Genomic DNA, 19,638 nt, shown 5'->3' with positions numbered 1-19,638 from the left:
GATTGTCTTGGTCCAACCAACAAGAGGGGAATTGCAAAGCCCCTACTGAGCCATTAATCACTTTGCCTATTCCCTTTCACACTCCTAGTCCTTCAGGCTCAGCCAGGACAAGCCCCTGTTGGGCATCTCTGCTAAGTTTAAACACTTTTTTAACCTGTAATTCTCAGATCAACTAAAGTAAGCTCCTTTTCAACCAAAGAATCAAACAGCAGACAGAAGCTGTGTGTTCTCCAAACTGTATTAAATAAAAGGAGTGTTTAGGGTCAGCAGGTTAAGCAAGGCTGGAGTACCAAGTTTCCCATGGGTCACTATTTCATAACTGCCCATTTTCATGAGCTTCCACTACAACCCTGGTGTGGCACCACTTCAGGTGATAGCCCTGCAACATGACTGACCCTCCATCAATTCACATGGTTGTCTGTGCTGCTGCTATACCTTAAACCTGCAGGTATTTTCACATGTTACACCATTAAAAACTTTAGGTTCTAACCTAGAAGGTAATGGGTCACCTGACAAGTTTAAGTAGGCTAGCACAAACAAGTTGTAATTTAGTAACAGCTGGTTAAAATAATAATAATAATAAATTACTCTCAGTATTTTTCCCTGCTGTTCACGTGACCCAAGATCCAAGCTAACAGGTATGAAGCCATATTATCTGGCCTTGTTTTTCCCCTTCTTTAGGGATGTATTTTCTCTCACATCAAAGCATGAGATTTAGTTCTTTTACTCTAAGAGCACATTAATTGCCATAAAAATCTTAGGAAGGAAAAAGTGTAATTTTACTACAGCACAGTCAGATGTGGTCCAACACCAGTCATGTTGACTGATCACTACTTCTCCACACAAACTGCCCATAAATTGCACTCAGTAGGATTATACATTCAGCAGCAGTTCCAGTGGAAGCGATCCCACCCCACACCTCCTCCTCCCAGCCTCGGAACTGTTTCCCTTCAGCTGAATGTTGGATTGTGAACCAGACACATGGACCAAACCTGCTACAGGGCAACCCAGCAAGAAGCAGCAGGGCTGGACACTGAGAAAAGGCAAAGCAATTGTGTCTGCAGCAGCTCCCTGCCCTGATTCACACATCTCCACAAACGTGTGTCACCATAATGGCAAGGCAGGAAGTGTTTATGCCAATGCTTCTGCCAAGAAAATGTACATGGAAAAAATGGGACCAGTCGTCTCTCCTCAGACTTCTTTTTTTTTTTAAATAAGCAACAGAAGTGATAGATTTAATGATTAAGATAAAAACTTATGTCTATACATATGGTGGACTGTTTTCTTCCAAGCTCAAATTGATTAACTCAAGGATGCCACTCTTGAGTTAATCAAGACACATTGAGCAAAGCAGCCCTATCTGTTTATGATAGGCCCTGTTTACATTCCTAACTTTGAGAGAATGTTTCTTCACAGCAACCAAGAGAAATTCAGAAATAAAACAAATCACCAATTCCAATATACTCCTATGAAAATTTCAAATGGAACACATATAGAAGTAAAAGACATGGACTTCTCAACAGAAGTATTACTTGGTTACTCTAACTGGGTCATACATCTGACCTGTTACTTCATTGATTTTAAAATGTAAAGAGAGATATATTAAGAAGCTCAAACATGAGTTTGTCTTTCTTAAACATTCTCCTCAACTCCTGCCGACCTGACCTGCTATTTCCAAAATATTCAATGGGTTTCTAAAAATATTACAGTTGTAACAACTTGAGATTAAGCGCTAAGTACTGAGCTACAAAACGACAACAGCAGAAAAGGAAATGCAAATATTTCTCCTTAGCCTGGCAATTCTACTGAAATGTAAAGGCATTTTACCTTCTAGCATCCCTTTATGCTTTCATGCTATGTAGCAACTCAAACCACCCTCTTCTGTGAATAATTTCTCTGTAAATTCCAATTTCCATGCCAAAGGATTAAACAGAAGAAGGCTGACTCCTTTTTTACTGCATTTGAAGAGGTTTGGAAGTTCTTCGTTTCTAACCTGTACTACAACATTCTCTAGAGAAAGACTCAATTTCTAAAAGTAAAAAAATAAAATAAATAAATGTTCCAAACCGGTTCCAAACAGTCTATTTCCTCTCCCCTGCTCTCTCTTCTTGAGAGCATGAACCAGATCATACCTAGACCCAAAGACAGGTTGGCAGCATGTCACACAGCCAAAAAGCATGTGTTTTAACTGCATACCCACATTAACATACTGTGAAAAATTCGATTTAAAGCCATTACTTCTAAGATGCCATATCTAGCAAGCTTGCTTTTAGAAACAGAAATTGAACAGCAATGATAAGTCAGATAATTAAAATAGCTTTCTATAAAGAAAGCACCACATTCTGTCTTTTCTCATGGTTTTGACTGGCAAGGTTTGGCAAATATAATTTCGAATTTCCCTCCTGCCATGGGCAGGGACACCTTCCACTAGACCAGGTTGCCCCAAGCCCCATCCAGCCTGGCCAGGAACACTTCCAGGGATGGGGCATCCACAGCTTGTCTGGTCAAACTGTTCCAGTGCCTCACCACCCTCACAGCAAAGAACTTGTTCCTAACATCTAATCTAAACCTGCCCTCTGACAGTTTGAAGCCATTCCCCCTTGTCCTGTCACTAGAGTTCCTAATGAATGAATTTTTTTATCACAAAAAAAAATAAAAAAGAGATGAGCTGATAAGAGGAGTAAAAAGCAATACAGATTAAAAACTACAAGTGCAAAAGAAGATGCAAAATGAGAAGGGGCAGAAAACAGATATACCTGAACACTCCCAGGCCATCAGAAAATGACTCATTGCTAGTGACATGCATTGTTAGCTGCTACCACAGGCAGGACAAAACTGTTTTCAACAGTGCATGATGGAAATCCAATGAGAATATAAATTCTGACATATTTGCTTTAACATAATCAAAATAGCCCTACCCTTTTCTAGCAGATAAACTTTTAAATGTACTTTTTTAAAAGAAAATCTGGAATGCCAGGTGACACCATTTCTGAAAAAAACAATCCCATGTGTAAGGAAGTAATAATTTATTTACTATATGTGGAAGCACACAGATTAATAGATAAAGCAAGTATCAAGTGACTAAGGAAATAAGAAACACAGGCAATGAAACAAAGAGATTGAGTAAACTATTTTCTTTCCATAAACAATACAGGAAAACACCATCTAGGAGACAAAAGTTATTACACATCATTCACTGTGTAAAAGCAATGGGTACCACAGAAATAATGGGCATCACCATCAGAAGGGATGCTTATGGAATAGGATCACACAGTCACTCAGATTGAAAAAGACCTCAAAGGTCAGCCAGTCCAAGCTCCTCCTCAAAGCAGGTCAGAGTCAGTTCCCAAAACGGTTTAAAAATATTTTGAAGTTCAATTTGTTGTTTGCATAGCTGTGCAATTACACACAGTGCTGAAATCCAATGGGGGGACCCTATTTGAAATTACTTAGGCCAAGTACAGACAACAGAGATCAGGGCATAAAAGTGATACTCAGACAACCTAAATCACACCTAAACACCTTTGTTGAGTATTTCCTATTAGACTGCCCCTGCCCAGACCCCAGTCTATCTGAATTGCATCTCAGAGATAACCACTTCACTCTTCTGACTAAGCATAAGGACCTCAGCAGAATTTAAAAACACTTCCTCCTTTCATTAGTAAGCTCCTTTAGAAAAGTAAAATAATTACTCAAGTTTTGAAAGAAAGCAATTCAGATAGAAACTAGACCATCACAATGCTCCTAAAAAAGAAACCTAGGTGGCATGACTGCAGGAGCTAGAATTCAGCCCCTGCCCTGTCCCCAAGGCCCATTACTAATAGCTGTTATGGAATATGCTCCCACACCACATGACGTGGTCACATCCATGCAGATATAAATTCCCCAGGTTCAGTTCAGGCTACACACTAGGGGACCAAACAACATTCACAGTCTTTAGATAAAAGCCAGCTAAATGCCTATCACAATACTCTTCCAAATTCTAGCCACAGGAGGAACACATTGTATCTGAGAAGATATGGAATAGCTGAGAGCCCAAGCTTCAACTCAAGTTTAAACATGTCCAAGACAATTATGACTTCACTTTTTCTAAGTGTGAGCATGTTAACTAAGTACAGACAAGAAGCTCTCATTGGTCTAAAAAAGCCTTTAAATGGCCAATGTAAAAACTGGTTATTTCTTTTCTATCAACAGTCCAAAGCAAGTAAAATGAAAAGAGATACATGAAAAAAAAAGTAAGCTGAAAATAGTCTTAAACAAATATTTATTTACATTATCAGTAATTTAAAAGCCCCACTAACAGCATCTGGTTAACAAGCCTTGAGATCAAGATTTTCTGCTTGTCCATAAAGTAGGTTTACAACCAACAGTACTTTCTCTGTTCTGCTCTACCAATGTATCCTTGTCTGAGAAGACCACATAAAGAGCACATGAAATGTGAGTTTACAAAGCTTTTATATTTATTCTTTACCAACTAATATATTTTAAATTAATGTATTTCCAAGCCATTCACAGCATACCACAAGACAAAGAATCCTCTGCCATTCCATTAAAGAAAGAGACAACAGCATAGCCAGACATGAGCCAGCCCTTAGTGCTACATGAAAGAGCTCAGAGATTATTTCTTTAAACAATTTTGCTTACTGATAATTTATTTCTTGAGTTACCCTCCCATTTCTGGGCCCAGTTCCCACCTAAAGGGTTTCTGGAAGACACAGGCAGAAATTAGAACTCCTGCCCAATGTGTTTTGCACTTTCCTTTGTATAGATCTCTACCAGGATGCCTGATGCAAGGTTAATTACTCAAAATATGAACCAGGAAACATTGTTTGTGAGAAGCCTGAAGTAGCACTGAAATCCAGCATTTCCCAGAGCCTCATGGCTTGTACATCCCATCTCCTCTGCTCCCTCTAGAGCAATTCTGCAGTGAGCTGCTCCTCCTAAACTCACATCCCTATGGGTTAGAGAACATTAACTGTGGCACACTGTTTGCCCAGGAGGCTGAGAGTGATACTGATGAGAATTCTATCAGTTTGATTGAATTCCTCCTTGATAGAACACCACCAACAAAACAAATCCAGTTATGGTTATACCAGAACATAAAGCACAGCTGGTGGTGGTGGCCTTGAGGCTGACAAGCACAGGACAGCTTCCATCCACACTATCTCATTCCCAAACTCCCACACAAAGCAGCCCCACACAAACTATGCTGGGAACAGCGTGGGGACCACAGGAAACCTCGGGCCAGCCTTGAGAACTGTTTGGCAGAGTGGTCAGAACTGGGTGAGCAACCACTGGAACCGTGTGACAACAGAGACAACACTGGGGACAACAGTGTCCAGCAATTCCAAGCATTCTCTGCTGGGTTTTTCACAACCATGGACAAGAAGCTGAGTGCTTCATGTGCCAGAACACTAGTGCTGGCTACAGCCATGCCCCTCATCCATACAAAACACCAGCAAAGCCACAAATTATGCCCTTATAGAAATGGAAAAAATTAAGGAAACCGAAATGATCAGTTCTTTTTATTTCAAAATTCCCTTTTCCAAGCTTTTCTTCACAATGAAAAGCATCTGGCCCATTTCTGAGTTCTAGTCTCATGCAGTTCAGTGGGCCACGGTAAGAAAAAAACAGTCACTTTCTTTTATTACAAGGAAAAAAGCTGGAGGTGAAACAAACACATAAGCAACAGAGAATGGGAAGTAGGGGAAAAGGAACTGGGAAGGCTGGGAGAGAAAAATCTGAGGAAGCTGCTGAGGCTTTGGAATCAGCTAGCAGAAGTTTTCAGAGCACGTATCTCAGAGGGTAAGAGAAGGCCTTCATCATCCATACGTCTATTAGAAAACCAAAATATCAGAACAAACAGCCCAACATGTTTGTGAAAACGCTGAGGACAACTGTTTCACAAAGTTGAGGGTGCCAGAAGAGCAGTTACTTCACACTTCACTCTATTAGGGCAGGCTCCATTTTAAACATCTCAATGTGTACAGTGATTTGGCTGGAAGTGGTAACGAGAAGCACTCGCTGTGCCAAGGAAGGGGGAAAGCGAGAGCAGCAGAGAGGGAGAGCAAGTTTTTATCTTCAATTAACTGGAAGAAGAAAAGCAAATTTCAACAAACTCTTTGAACTTGTTGCTAGAATCTCTTGAGACTACAATTTAAAGGAGGACTGGCAGTTATTGTACTAGAATGTGCACAATGGCAAAGTATTCCAAAAGCAGGGGAGAGATAGGAAATGTATATGAACAATACAGGCTACATAAAAGCAGCCTGTAATAAGGGTCTGGAACTAAAAAGAATCATATTAGGAATGGAAACAAGGGCATTTTAATGAATATAAAGGAACAGCATAAACTGTCAGGGATAAAAATCAGAAGAGATAAAAGCACAGCATGCAGTATTACCACTGTGCAGTATAAAAGGCAAACAAAGTTTCAGAAATATTTTAGAAGTAAGAAGTAAAACACAAAAGTCTGTACAAACAGTGTTTAGAAAGAACAAACGGATAACAAAACAGATTCAAATGCCATTTTCTGTATTTTAGCCTTCATAAAACAGATTTATTGCAGCTAATACTAGAAACTGATTTTGTTGCTAGACTAAATAATCAGAGAAATTCAAGTCAGCAGGACTGGAAGAATTTCACACAATGCTTAAGAAACAGAAGTAATCTCTAAGCTATGAGCAAACATCTTCCCTAATACAGTCCTGGTAAAAATGCCCTAAGAGAGAGGCTGGCAACCATGAGCTATGGCACCCAGAGGGTTTTTTATTTGCAAATTCTTTTCAATCCATGTGGATGAACATTGCAAGGAAGTCCTTCCTCCAGGATCTGCATGAGGACATTGACAAACACAGGAGAGTTACAAACACGACATGGCAGAGGCAGGGGCTACAAATATTTTTGATGAGAAGATCTTAACAAAAATCATTCTGATAAATTGAGAAGTGGCTCATATCAACCAAGAGAAACTTAATAAAGATTAGCAATCTTTTGAAGGATAAATCAGTTAAATCAATATTATGTTGCTACAGAGGTTAAGCTGGTTCAGTGCAGAACAAAGGAGACGATCACCTGAAAAAGTTTTGTATAAAAATTGTTCTTCATTTCAGCTGTGGAGTCTTAGCTGTGAGTAATACAAGACAAAACTGGCTTAATCAGCAGTAAAGAATATTTATTTTATACTACACAAAATTAGTTACTGAAACCAATTGCCTAGAGATACAAGGGAACTGCATTCACTAAATACTTCAAAAACAAGTTAGAGAACCATTTGTCAGAAATGGAACAGATACACAACACACAGAAGGATAAGCAAGATCCCCCTCAAGTCTTTTTTGGCCATACAGTTCCATTTATCTCTGCTGATACAGGAAAACTAAAATATTCCTTTTATTTAAAATAATTTCATTGTGCTTTTGAATTTCTCACTTCAGGAAAAGGAACCCTGAATAATTCACATTCTGGGTTTATGAAATGGCTTACTAATAAATCTCCCAAACCTGAAGACAGAATTACTCCTCTCTTTATTAGTAACAATATGGAGCCATCCTGTCCTGCTCTCCTGAGCCCTAAGAACACTGCAGACAGTCTTCATTGCCAGACAGACAGCAGGGTAAGACACCATTACTGGAACATCCAGGTTCCATGAACACTGGGATGTTCCAGAAGTCATTCTGGATTAGTTACAGCTTCCAGACTCACATCACTAAGAGCCACCTCAGATGTCAGTAAATGTTTAGTGGCCGAGACTGCACATTTGGACCACATCTTCACTACCAAAAATCCCTTTTATCTTACTGTGCCATACAAGTGACTCAACTGCACATGCTCCAAGGAATATAAATATATAATACACAAAGTAAAAAACTGGTAGTATTTTCTAAAATTGATTTTTTTTCCTGAGAGCCTCATTAAAACTAGTTTTGGCAAGACTTTATTTTCAGTAATAATGCAGGAGAAGTGAAAAAGTCCTCTTTTTCCCTCCTCCTACCCAATGCCAAAAGTCTGGGTGGAATCATCCTAGTTTGATAGTGCTTCCAGCAGTTTCTTCAAGGAAAGCAATTAGAATGTTGATAAATACAGCACTGAAAATTAGTAATTATAAATTTATATGGGAATGGCTGGCAATAGGATTGGGTGCACGTGTGATTTAGTAAAAATACTTCCCAAAGAAATGCGAAAGGCAAAAATATTCTGAAAGAAGCAAGATCTCATTTGATTTCATTAAAATGCCTATATATTGATATACTTGTAGGAAGGAGCTTGCAGGATACCAGAAGTTATTTTTAACATAAAATATTTTACTTACACTGTTATTTGAGGGTGCTTTAAATACTCAATTTAAGAATGATTCCTAGGATCAAAGTGAGAACTGAAATTCCTCATTTAATCAATGCCAATGTCTGAGGCAAGGAAGTTGAGAGCAACTCCTCTATCTATATGCTGTGAAGAACCCTCTCAACATCACCACTTCTTTTTGAACAACCAATGAACCAGCCTGTAAAAACCTCCATCTCCTGAATATTTACTCCTGCATTGGAAAGCTCAAAGGAGTCAGCCTGGAAACCAAAACCCCCCAGATTTCAGAGAGCCAAGGCTGCCCCTTCGCAGAGAGCGCTGCAGGCTGGCAGTGCTGCCAAGAGCCGCAGCTCTGCCTCCCTCCAGCAGCCTGGCCCTTGCTCTGGCCTCCTCCTCCTCCCTCGTGCTATCACAAACACGTTTCTTTGCCAGGTTAGTCCTAGCCCAGCTCAGTTTCCCAGCCCGGCTCACCACAAGTGCCTGGGTCAGCACAGGGGAGAGAACAAACAGCTGGTAGCAGAGGGAGGGCAGAGCTGCTGCTCCTTCTCGCTGCCAGAACCAGCTTAAGATTTATGGTGTTTGGGGAAAATAACCACCTGATGCACTCTACACACTCAGAGCCTGTGTTTCTTTAAGTAATAAATATTCTAGGTTTTAAGGGTTTTGCTGCTTTATCTTACTTGCTTTCAAAAGCACCAGTGCTGTTAGAAGAACTTACTCAGGGTAGTTCTTGAAACAAGTGCCCAAAGTTATTTTGACTAACACAAGAATGGCATGAACAGCACTGTCTAGTGCCATCCTACCAGTGGTGGGGAAAAAAAAACCAAAACAGAACAAAAAATGCAGAATTCAGTACAAGTTATGAAAAGTACAAGTTACAAGCAAAAAAGTAGTAAAATCTTCTTCCTCTGTATTTATCCAAACTATATGAACCATGCAGATTGTATGAACTTTCAATATTACCTGGAATTGTCACTCACCTAATTATTTAGCAATTAATAAAATTTTAGAGTGTCTATGACAGCATTTCTTGAAAAGTTAATTTCACAGCATTAGTGTATAACAACATTGAATAAGGGAGTGATTATTAGTGGTGGATAAGGAAATTCTGTTTTCCATGGTAATAGATAACCATGCTACTCCTCCAGTAGTGCTGTGGTGCAAGGAGTTAAAAACTCCAGCCTGAGAAAGGCAGAGTTCACCTATTCTCAGCAAGCCAACTGCCTTGGAAAACCATCTCTGAGCTGAAATGATGACAAAGAATAGAAATGTCCATTTCCAATTACTTATCTTATGAAAGAACAATGACAAGAAGTTAGTAGGAGTTAACATGCTTACATGAAAAAAAAAACCACAAGCAAAGCCAAGAAAATGGAACTGGTTTTATTGTTTTAAGCTGGGAAAAGTCTCCAGTGTCACTGCACACAGGATGAAGAGATGTCTGGTGTGTAGATGGCTCAGAGTAGCAACCAAGAGACTGGGCAAGACATTCCTTGTGACCAATATGCTGAGATTTCAGACAGGCATCACACTTGATCTGTCTGACAGCTCTTGGAAGTCCTCTCATGACAAGTGCTACAGAAGTTCAGTGGATCATTAAATACAAACACAGAGAAACTAACAACTGAAATGTTAAAAAAAAGGCTCAGAGTCCTTCACAGCAAGTCTGTTTCAAACTGGGGAAACTGTGCATCTATTTCCAGCATTCAGCTTAACTTAAGACACAAGTAAAGACCCTACATAAATCTGTATTTTAATAAATTTGTGGCAAAACAATTCTATAAACCCTATCCATCACACAAGCAATTATCAAGAACTGAAAAATCTGAAGACTAATACAGATATTCATCTCCTGAGCACTGAGCACTGTGAGCCAGGCTCCTGTGCAAAAAATACATGAAGCAGTTGGGGAATTGCTTGGTAATTCAAATATGGTGGAGGAAGTCACAGAACATGGGCTGCTGAAGAAAATGGCACAAAGCTCAGCCCTGTTCTGCAAAGAGCCAACTTCAATCCTCACACCTCATCTCCTCCTCACTCTGTGTTCCACTATGTGCCTTCTGGCTTTTGGCCAAACAGTTTGATACACGTGGCTTGTAGAGGCCAGTGTTTGCTTTAATACATTAACCCTTTGCTGTGCAATAGTTGTACAAAGCTCGTCCATCAAAAAACCTCTGTCTTGCCAGGTAGGGATGACCTCCCCTGACTGTGATCTTGTTTAGGAACATTTTTATTCTACAACACAACATACATTTTACATTTGCAAATGTTAAATTTTGAATTGAGAAAAGGGCAGGCAAGTAAAGACACAAGTATCACACAGAAGGTGTGTGATGAACTAAAGAAACACAGCTGAGCTATAAAGCTGCATCCAACACTTTAAGCTTCTTTTGAAATGAGAGTAGGTATCTTTAAATATTGGCCTACCCTAATACAAATGCAACTAAAGTGATGATTAAAAATCTCAAATAATCATTTCCTGGCAAAAACACTTATGCTTAAGGGTCCTCAGACCTTAACCCACCTGCATATGTAAAATCAATGGCCTTTGAAAACCTTCTGCAGCTTACATTGGCCAAAGTGATGAAAAACTACTATGGAAATGAAAACATGGGTAATTAAAAAAGATGCACAAAATGTTCTCCACAATTTTGAAAGCGTTATTATATTCTGCTTTAAACTAAAGATATTTGCAAAAATAACTGGTAACACACATCAAGATCTCATGAATGCTGAAAATAAAGTTTGAAGTGAGCTTAGACACTGATCTATAAAGGGTCACAATCAATGAGACTTCTGCTACTAAATTTTGCTAAGAAGCTGCATCTCTTTGTGGTGCTTATAACCTGCAGAGATTAAGAAAGCTCTGCTACTTTAAATTTATTACAAAAATGTTTACTGCACCTGTACAATACTATTCTAATACATTTTGATGAACAACCAGTTGTTCATACACAGTTAAAATGAAACTCTTCCTCTACAACCTCTTTCCAACCACATTCCTATCCTACAGTTCCCAGCCCTGGAACTTGAGGTATAATCCAAGCAAGAGTTAAGTTCCCAAGATTTCAGGCCATACACCTAATTTCCATTTTTCCTCAAGAGTCCTAGCAAGAGCTCTTTTAACCATCTGAAAGCTTCTTTCTACTCCATCATGTCCCAGCTTTAGTAATGCAATTTTATTATCATTTTTCAACAGTCATCAATTCAGTCTTTCTACCTTTTAAAGCAGAAAGGCAATACTACAAAAATATTTTCTTCATCCACTGCTTTGGTTACAGTTCTCTGTATTCTTCCTGATGCACCATGGCATGAACAACCTCCTTGCTCTAAATTTCAAGGCTCTGCATGGCCTCTTCTCGCTCCACCTCTTAAATTTGAATTGCTGCTCTGTACAGATATCCCCTTTTCAAAATGTAAGGAAGAAAACAGGAGTGTTGGCCTGGCAGTTCAGGCAGGAAAGCAGCTTTCTGTGAAAATCCTCAGGGTGACAATGCTACCCTGCTTTAAATATATCCTCCAAGCCTGTGAATCACTCCCCGATGCTGAGATAGCCAGGGTACTTGAACTTCTGCATGTTCTTTTGCTCACAGCATTCTCACAGCTCCCTTGTGCTTTCCCAATACATTTCTTACATTTACATGCTGTCTTATCTTACATTTAAATTAAGAAATTGTTTGTGCAGGAACAACCTTTGCTTATGCATTTGTACTGCGTGTAGTGTAATGGTGCCCTGGCCTCTAGGCACAATTACAATATAAATAATAAAAATGAACTGTTCACCTAAGAGTAACTCTCCTGACAGTGCCACATGAAGCTACATCCTTCAAACAATGCTAAAAGGCTGTTCTAGCACCACATTCCACCATCTGTACCTCTCTCCAGGTACTGATGACACTGATTCCCAGTTCTTCACCTACACGAAGCCTCCACTGTTCCCTGTACTTATCTGTGTCCACAGACCACTGGAATTTTTACTGATAACCAGGCAAAATGCAGAATGAGATGTGGGCAAGCACTGTCCTACTGAAGGACTCTCTGCTCTCTTAACATAAGCCTGCTCCTGGGAAGAGCTGAGAATCCCTGGCATCTCACAGGAGCAGATTCAAAGCAGTTTTCCATCTGTCTGCTTAAACTCATCAAATTTGCTTAAAAACATGGCCTTCAAAGAAGGTAAAGTACCAACCTAAAGCACTCTCCAATATGGCACTGCTGTTTAATGGAGGCATCCATAGCTGAGGAATTATTCTATTCTGGCTTTGCCAGTTTAATGCAGGGCTCTTTGTTTTATCATTACTTAGACTCCACTTAGACTGAACATTCAGTGGAACATTTCCTATAATGGGATAAAGCAGTTGAACAATTTGACTGGCTAATAGTGATTTAGACATGTGATTACAGTACAGAAAATGGTCTGACATATGCTCTTTTATCTGGTTTACATGAGGCACATTAATCCAACTGGAAAACACAGAAGTGAAAAGGAAGATAGGACCAAGCATTCTGAAGGAAAAAATAAAAAACAGTTTTAGTTGTCTCATTTCTGTATTTGCTAGGCTAATCGTAATCTGCATTTTGTAAATAGGAAAACTTACAAAATAAAACCATTTTCTTCCCAATATGGATGCAACTGTAAACCACCAGTCTACATCTATGCTGTGCAGGTTAGAAAATAACATTTTTTAGTAAAACCCTAGCTTCAAAAGCATTTATGACCTATGTCATAATGCCTTTACCAAAAGTACAGGATTTGCAGAAAGATGCAGCAGGACAGGGAGCACCACGCCAGGCAGGAACAATCAGAGTGTGAACAAAAAGAGTATTGATTCATTTTAATTTTTGTCTCAGCTAATTTAATTTCCCACTTTCACACAAACACTTATAATCATGTCAGCATATTTTACAGGAATATTTTATTTCTTCCTAAACCTAGCCAACAACATTCCTATGACACCAAAAACCTAACTGAAGGCAAGGAATTACCTCTTTAACACACACTTTTTTTGAGGAGTGCATACACAACCTCGAACTGGCCTAACAAGATATGTCAATTTTCACACATAACACTATTTAGGTTTTTTGTGCAGACTGGTACATTTCAGATGCATTTGCATTTTTCTTCAGAAAAATTTCCTTCAAAATAAAACATGCAAAGGTTTTCTATGTAAGGTTTGGATTCTGTAAGTAAAAATAAAACCAAAGTATGTAAAACTAAGCATAAAGGAGATGAACACAAGAACTTCACCACATGTACGTTTGCCAACTACTTTCAACGACAGCTATATTAAAAACTCTATCAGGAAAACACATAAGATAATGAAAACAGGGAGCTGTAAACAACACACCTTCCCCAAAACCAGAGGGGACATGAAAATCTTGGCAGGCAAACTTTCATCAATGACAATAACAAAAAAAAAAATCGAGTATCCCAAACTAATGATAGCTCTATCCTGGGATACTTGTGTATTTGTAAAAACAAACGCATATAAAAGATGCATGGTCTTCGCATGTGGTTAGGTCCAGCCCAGCAGAATCCCTTGTCATGTTGTGGACTTCCACTGTGACCTTATGGTCGGGCTTGACCTTAGAAGTCTTTTCCAACCGAAATGATTCCGGCACGGAAATCGGCAGCGATGTTTGGGGTGGGCGTTTAGGGAAGCGCCAGGACCTCTCCAGGACAAACACGGCAGCGTCAACGCGAGCGCGTCCCCCAAAACAAAGGGAACAACCTCTGAACCCCGAGGCTCGGACAGACCGCACAGCGCAGGAGCTGCTTTGGTCACCTCCGACCTTCCTGGCCAAACGTGCCGCCCAGCTTTGCCCTATTACCGCTGCCATCAGCTATGCCATGGCAAGCTCCATCCTACTCAAAAATAACCCGCGGGGAGCGGAGCCAGCGCGGCAGCGGCGCTTCCCGGGAAGCTTCCCGGGGCCTCTCCCCGAGCGCAGCCCGGCCCCGCACCCCGGGCACCGGCACCGGCAGCGCGGCCACCCCCGCTCCCTCCGCGGGCAGCGCTGCCCGGCCCGGCCCGGCGGGATCCCCGCCCGAGGCTGCGGGAGCGGGGCGGCCCCTGGGGAGCGCCCGGCGGGGCGGGGGGGGCGCTGAGGCGGACGAGCGCCCGCGCCCCCGGCGGGGAGAGGCCGCGGCCAAGGGAGAGCTGCCAGCGGCTGGGAACGGGCTCCCCCCGCCATCCTCCGCCCCCTCCCTCCGTGTGTTTGTTGTGCTTCGGCACCGTCCCGCCGGCGCGTCCCTCCGTGCCGCGGCCGCTGACAGCTCCCCCCGCGCCGCGGAGAAACTCCTGCCTCAACTCTGCGTGTGCGCGGGGGTGCGGGGGTGTCCTCCCCGCCACCCGCCGAGAACCGTGTTTTCCTTCCCAAAAAGAGGAGGGGAAGGGGGGGCATTACAAGGGAAAGCGACGAGGAACTACCGTCAGCGCACAGGGAGTACCCAGGCGAGGCTGAAGGCAGCCGAGCGTCCTGGAAGGGAACGGACCCAAAAAGAAGGGGGAAGGTGCAAAGGCGAGGGAAAAAGGAGGAAGAGGGTGGAGGGGGAAGAGCTAAAGAGAAACTCCGAAGAAGGAGGGGAAGAAAGGAATAGGGATGGTGAAAGAAAAGTGGAAAAGGGAGAGCAGGCGGAGGAAGACAAAGGTGAAAAAGGAGGAGGAGGAGGAGGGGAAAGTGCAAAGGGGAGAGGAGGAGAAGAAAGAAGGGCCCTTCTCAAAATGGCATTAGGCAGAGGGAGGGGGCGACGAGTAGCGAGTCTCCACTGACAGCTCTGCCTGCGCCTGGCCGCCTGCCCCGGCCCCTCTCTGCCTCGCACACACAAACGCTGAACTTACTTCTTTCTGGCTCTCTGGAAAGGGGAAGCGCCATCTTTGCGAGGCCGGCCCCTAGGTCTTTTGTCTGTGGCTGCTGCTGCTGCTGCTGGGGGGGGAGCTCCAGGCTCGGGGGGCTGCTGCTGCTGCTGAGGCGGCTCCACCACCGCCACCACCAGACTCTTGTCCTCCGTTGACATCCTAGTCAGCAGGACGAGAGAGACACATGGATGATGATGATGAGGATGAAGATGAGGATGGTGATGGGGATCCCGATGCTCCTCCTGCTCCCGCGGCTCCTCTCCTCCTCACCTCCGCCTCCTCCACCTCCGCCTCGCATCGCTGGCCTCAGCCGCCGCCGACCAGCACAGGTAGCAGGGGGAGCAGCATGGGGAGAGCAGGAGGGGGTGGGGGGGGGGGGGCGCGAAGAGAAAGCGCAGAGGACGGAAGGAAGGGTCTCACACACAATAACACCCTCCCCGGGCTCGGCGGGGTCTCTCGGGGCTGGGGGAGGTGAAGAGAGCGAGCGACAGAGACGCGGCTGGTCCCGCCGCTGGGCGCCCCCGCTCAGAGGCCCCGGGCGCTGGCGGCGGCTCCGGCTGCTGCGCTGCCCGGCTGCGGCGGCCGCCGCTTCATTGTACCCTGGCCCTGCGCCCTCCCCCCGCGCAGAGCCCCCGGGGGCGGAGGAGGAGCGGGCGGCGGCGGAGGCGGCGGGGGCCGAGGCCGAGCGGAGGAAGTTTTGACAGCTCCAGCTGTTGTGTGTGTCGAGGGGCTGAGTCCGGCCGGGCTCCGCGTCCCCTTCCCAGCCGGGCCGGGAGCAGGAAGTTTAACTTTGGGGAAAGAAGGAGGAGGAAGGGTGAAAAAGGGGGAGGAGGAAGGGGGAGGAGGAGGCGGCGCCCTGCCCCCTCCCCGCTGGGTGGAGAAGGGATCCCGGCGCTGCCCTGGTGTGTAACCCCCGCCTCCCCGACTCCCTTCCCCCCCCCGCCAGTGCGACACATAGACACAGCGACCGACCGCCCTCCTCCTCCTCCCCTGCCGCGGCCCCACACTGCGCCTGCCCCGCCCGCCCACCGCCCGTCCCCCGGCGCAGACACCCATCCGCCGCCTCGCCGACCTCACGGGCTGGGCTGGGGCCGCGCCGGGCTGCGGGGAAACCGCGGAGCGGGGCCCGGACGGGACGCGGCGCCACGGGGAGCTCCGCGCACCCCACCCCGCACCGCGCCCCGGCCGCTGCCCCAGCGCTCCCCCACCCTCTCCCCCGCCTTGTTATTTCTTTTGACTTATTTCCCCGTGGAAAAGGAAAAGCCCCTCTTGGATGCGAGCGGCCGCTCCGCGGCGGCCGCTGCCCGCACACGGGCTGCGCTCCGCAGGACGCGGCTCCGGGGGCAGCGCTCGGTGCCCGCCCCGGCGGCGCTGGCTCCCCCCGAGCCCCGCAGAGCCCCCGGGGAGGCGCCCGGAGCCCGGCTGCGGGAGCGCTCCCCCTTCCCCCCGCCGCGCGTCTGCGGCTCGGGGCGGTGGAGGCGGGGGGAGCCGCGGGCGCCCCGGGGGATGGGAAGGAGGGAGGGAGCAGAGTTCAGCGCTGTGTGCGAGGGAGACAAAGTCTGGGGAGCGTGGCCGCTTTCCAGCAGCTCCGGCTGGAACAGCTGCGGGCGCTCGGGGCGGGGGGGGGCTCCCCAGGCAGGGGCCCGGCTGGCTGGCTGCCTGCCCGCCCGGCTGCGGGGCGGGGTTAAGCCTCATTACACGGGATTTAACGTGTCCCGGAGGCCAGCGGGGACTCGGGCTCCGAGGGGAGGCGGGGGAGCGCCACGGCCTCCCAGCCGGAGAAAAGTCCGGCCACGGGGCGAGGAAGCGGCCGCGCCCCCGGACTTTTCTCCCGGGCGCTGCCCTGACGCGCTCCGTGCCCGCGGCAGGAGCGGCTCCAGCGGAGCGCGGCCGCCGGCCCGGGGCCCCCGCGCCGGGCACCGCCCCAAGGGCACCCCTCAGCCGCCCCCCGCGGGGCCCCAGCCCGGCCGCCTCTCCCTCCTTTCCCTCCCTCCCTCCTTCCTTCCTTCCCTCCCGGGGCCGGAGCGGAGGGAGCGGGTTCGGGGCGCGGATGCTGAATCACGAAAGGGCGCGCACGGACAGAAGAGCGGCGCGGTGACTCGTGCTTGGCGGGCGGGTTCGGGAACTTCGCCGGACTTGCAGACGTGGTGGGGAGCGATAGCCCCAAGGGTGCGACTAAACACATCCCGGGAGCCCCGCAGGGAGCGTGTTTCCAGTGGCCTTTGGGTTTCTGTTTGAATCCCAGTTGATAAAATGGCCTGGGGTATCACACAGGTACAAAGAGGGAAGGAGGGGCTGATGTTAGTCGCTATTTTTTTTAAAGTGGGAAAAAAACCACAAAGCAATCCAGACCTTTACACTGCTTTTCCTTCCCCAATTTTTCACTTGTCAGCGTCAGAATACAAAATTAAATGGTATGCTGTAGCAAATAGGACTTTTGCTGGCCTGTTTTGTTCAGAATCTTTTCATAACAAAACCTTTGTTGATTCCTTTTCTAGGTTTCTGAGTAATTAAATAGACCTTTGTGTGATATTTTTATATAATGTATGAAATACATTAGAAAGTAATACATTTGTCTCCACTTAAATACGTATAAAATGATATGGAGCCATCCCTATTGTTCAACCATGCAAGGAGAGCAGCTGGATTGTTGGTAAGGCTTTCTTGGCCCTATCACTGAAGATTTACTCATTTATGCCAAATAAAAAAATACATCCTGAGTAAAATGTTTTGTGTTATCAAGTCTGGAAATGACAGCATGGGTTTACTGCTCATACAGTTTCAGATACGGGATCTTAATGTGTTTACTTGTTGTCTGACAGAAGAAAGTGCCTTTGAATTTTGTTAACTCAGGCAAGTGAGCGTAATTTAACTGAAAACATTTAATGTTATACCAGGCCCAGGCTTCAGTGGAGTAGAGAGAAAAAGGGCAGGGAGAGGGAGGGGAAAGGCCACTGCCTCTGCACAGTGGGATGGCTGGTGTGGCATTTGCTGGAGTTGCCAGGTTGCCATCTGGTCTACTAAAACAAATGGCCATCTCCTGACAGGCTGGCTGTGCGTGAGCGGACCCAGCGCACATGCGCCACGGCTTGGGTGAGCCTCGGATGTGTCAGAGCCACTCTGCGTGTGCAAATTGATTGGAGCTGTGACATGTGAGCACACCGTGGGCTCTCATCAACTGCTTGGTGTGTGGGGAATAGCTGCCACATCCCCTGGCAGATCCCAGAAATCGCTGGGCTCACTTGTCCCTGTCTTGTTCATCCAGTTCCCCCATGGAAATGTTTTTTAATACCTTTAGATCACCTGCCAGTGGTTGAGCTTTGGGATGTGTGTCTTACACAAAAATGTGTGATTCAATTTTTTTTCTCTTTTTGTCCTTGTTAATACACTAATTATGTGTATCTGTACCTACCACGATATAAAATGGGAGTGGAGGCAGGACTAAGTCAACACTGGTGCTGTGTGGTCTAGCACAGGAGAGAATTAGGGACTTAGCCCATGCGTTCTGCTGCTGTGCCTTATCTGCTTAGGTGCCCAAACACAGCTGGGCAGGTCTGTGCTGTGAAGGGCTGCAGCCACTACTGTGGCAATCAAAGGTGTGAAGAGCTGAGCAGGACTGAGAGAGGCTCAAGGCGGAGATGGAATTGTAGGAAACTCTATTTGCTGGCGTTATCTGTCACTCGGAGAAGGCAGAGGGACGAGCTGGGAGACGTGTCACCACACATAAATCCAGTGTGGGAGTGCTTTGTTGATTCAGGATATTTGAACAGTTCTGTCAGGAAAATTTTTACGTTTATACCTTGGCCACACTAACCACCTATTATAAATTTTCGCTGTCTGGAAAACACACGCTTTTGCAGCAAATATATAATATTGAATGAACGTGTTGTCTGCTTTACTGAATGTTAAGAGATCCTCTAGTTCATTGTAAACTAACTCAGGTGAGCTGACACACCTGGTTTTTTATAAACTTTCATGGGCAGGCAGCATTGAAACTTTCAACTAGAATTTTACATTCTAGCCTTCCTTAAAATAAACATTTCTGTAGTTTTGGAATTGTTTCTGAAATGTGAGATCCTTGCAGTTCTGATTAAACAAGGCATGCTAGCGGTTTTAACTTCAAAACATCCTAAATTGTCCCAATGTGCTTAATAACAAATACTTTCATAACAGAAGAAGTTGAAGACAGAATGTTGTCTTAAATCAGCTAGTTAAGGAAAATTATTTTGTTACAATTAAAGGAAAATGACAACTGGAATGTAAATATAATTTTGTCTTTATACAACTAAAGTGGTGTATGGAACAGAAATAATAAGAAAATTATTCTGGATTATATCAGGAATGGGATCCAGATACTTTCTGGTTTATGGCATTTATTCAGAGCTCTGCCAGTTTAATGATCATCCATCACTCTACATGAACCAAATAAAAGTTTAATTTTTGTTTTCCTCACATTTGTGTTCCCATTGCAGAAACGTCC

General features: G+C 45.0%; 1 protein-coding gene across 7 annotated transcripts in view; it reads right to left on the bottom strand.

Moving 5' to 3' along the window:
• KMT2C (lysine methyltransferase 2C) overlaps window positions 1-15,504 on the bottom strand; it is a 190,834-nt gene extending 175,330 nt beyond the window's left edge. For 6 of the 7 annotated variants that reach the window (XM_084218311.1, XM_084218314.1, XM_084218312.1 and 3 more), the window contains exon 1: window positions 15,141-15,465. In XM_084218311.1, coding sequence (XP_084074437.1) covers window positions 15,141-15,316 — 176 coding nt within the window. In that variant the 5' untranslated portion in view covers window positions 15,317-15,465. Of the gene's footprint in view, window positions 1-15,140 lie in introns of all 7 variants that reach the window. The other variant, XM_084218310.1, reaches the window with a different exon arrangement.
• Window positions 15,505-19,638: the final 4,134 nt, after the last annotated feature.

This window comes from Fringilla coelebs (genome assembly GCF_963513975.1).
Source record: "Fringilla coelebs genome assembly, chromosome: 1".
NCBI classification, from domain to species: Eukaryota; Metazoa; Chordata; class Aves; order Passeriformes; family Fringillidae; genus Fringilla; species Fringilla coelebs.
Note: the sequence above shows the minus strand (reverse complement) of the source record. Positions and strands in the feature narration are given on the sequence as shown.